General features: G+C 43.1%; 1 gene segment (V, D, J or C); it reads right to left on the bottom strand.

Moving 5' to 3' along the window:
- Positions 1–493: 493 nt before the first annotated feature.
- LOC112626358 lies at positions 494–1,180 on the bottom strand. The segment is given in 2 exon segments: positions 494–987; positions 1,077–1,180. Coding segments are annotated over 2 exon segments (393 nt in total).
- Between the last annotated feature and the right edge of the window lie 19 nt (positions 1,181–1,199).

Here is a 1,199-nt window from a genome sequence, read left to right as displayed (position 1 = left end):
GCACTGCCTGGCTTTATTCTGGCGATTCTCATGCTAATCTAGACCTCTGCTGACCTTGAAATGGTGTGAAATGGTGTCCCAATATTAGACTCCATGTTTTCTACTCTCTTAACTTGTTATTTTGTGAGCTAGCATCATTAGCCCAAATGCATCACACCAGGTTGACAGGGTCATCAGATTTTTCTGCTCTTGACCACATGCTGAGCAAGACTCATTGATAATTGAGTTCCTTGTACCAAGCCCCTTTTCCTTCTGAAGATTTCCGTGGGGATCCTCTATATTCTCATGGAAATACCTGAACTCCCACTCAGTAATCATTTCACCGTCCTAGGAGTTAAAATATGTTTTCCTAAGCAACTAAATCCAAAAAATTCTAATAAAAATGACAAAATGAGAATAAAGAAAAGATACAGGTTACTTGGTTGGGTACAATTCTCCCATATTCAGAGCCCACCATCACACTCTGTGGTATCTATAAACATTCTTCAAACCTTACAGTATGTCGTCATTTCTGCCCAAGATATCTTTGGGAATTTCATTTCAGATATCTGTCTTTTTGGAGACATTTGCAAGAACGAACCCAACCAGAGACTTCCTTTTCTTAGGCAGGAAGTGGGAGCTGGCGGCTGGGAGGGAGGCAGATCTATGAGGGTTTTTGAACAGGCTGGAGGTGTCTTTGCAAGGCTGTGGCTTCACTGCTGGCACAGAAGTACATGGCTGAGTCCTCCAGCTTTGTGGACTTGATCTTCAGAGTGAAATTTGATCCATCAGGCCTTTCAACTGAGAATCGATCATCGAATATTTCAGACTTCTCTGAGATGTTATTATCAAAAAAGATAACCAGAAACTCGACTTTCTGCCCCAAGATTTGTCTGTACCAATAGAAGTTTAAGTGATTAGGGATGGGGACACACCGCAAGATCACTTCCTGTCCCATCTGTGTGACCTGATGGCTGGGAGTCTGGGTGACTTCAGGTTCTGTGTGTCCTGTGGGAAAAGAAGAAGATTAAGAGAATGGTTTAGAACTGTCTTAGGTAAGTTCAAAGAAAGAATTTCCTAGAGTCCTAAGAGTTGACCTGCTTTCAAGAGACTAAAAATTGCCCAGCATAGGAGGCGGGTATCCATGGCAGGATCACAGCAGGAATGAGGCCTCTCCTAGCTCAGGCATCTGGTCCTGTGGAGGAAAGGAGTGGCATTTT

Source organism: Theropithecus gelada, chromosome 6, assembly GCF_003255815.1.
Source record: "Theropithecus gelada isolate Dixy chromosome 6, Tgel_1.0, whole genome shotgun sequence".
In the NCBI taxonomy this organism is placed as follows: domain Eukaryota; kingdom Metazoa; phylum Chordata; class Mammalia; order Primates; family Cercopithecidae; genus Theropithecus; species Theropithecus gelada.
This window is presented reverse-complemented; position numbering and strand designations above follow the sequence as displayed.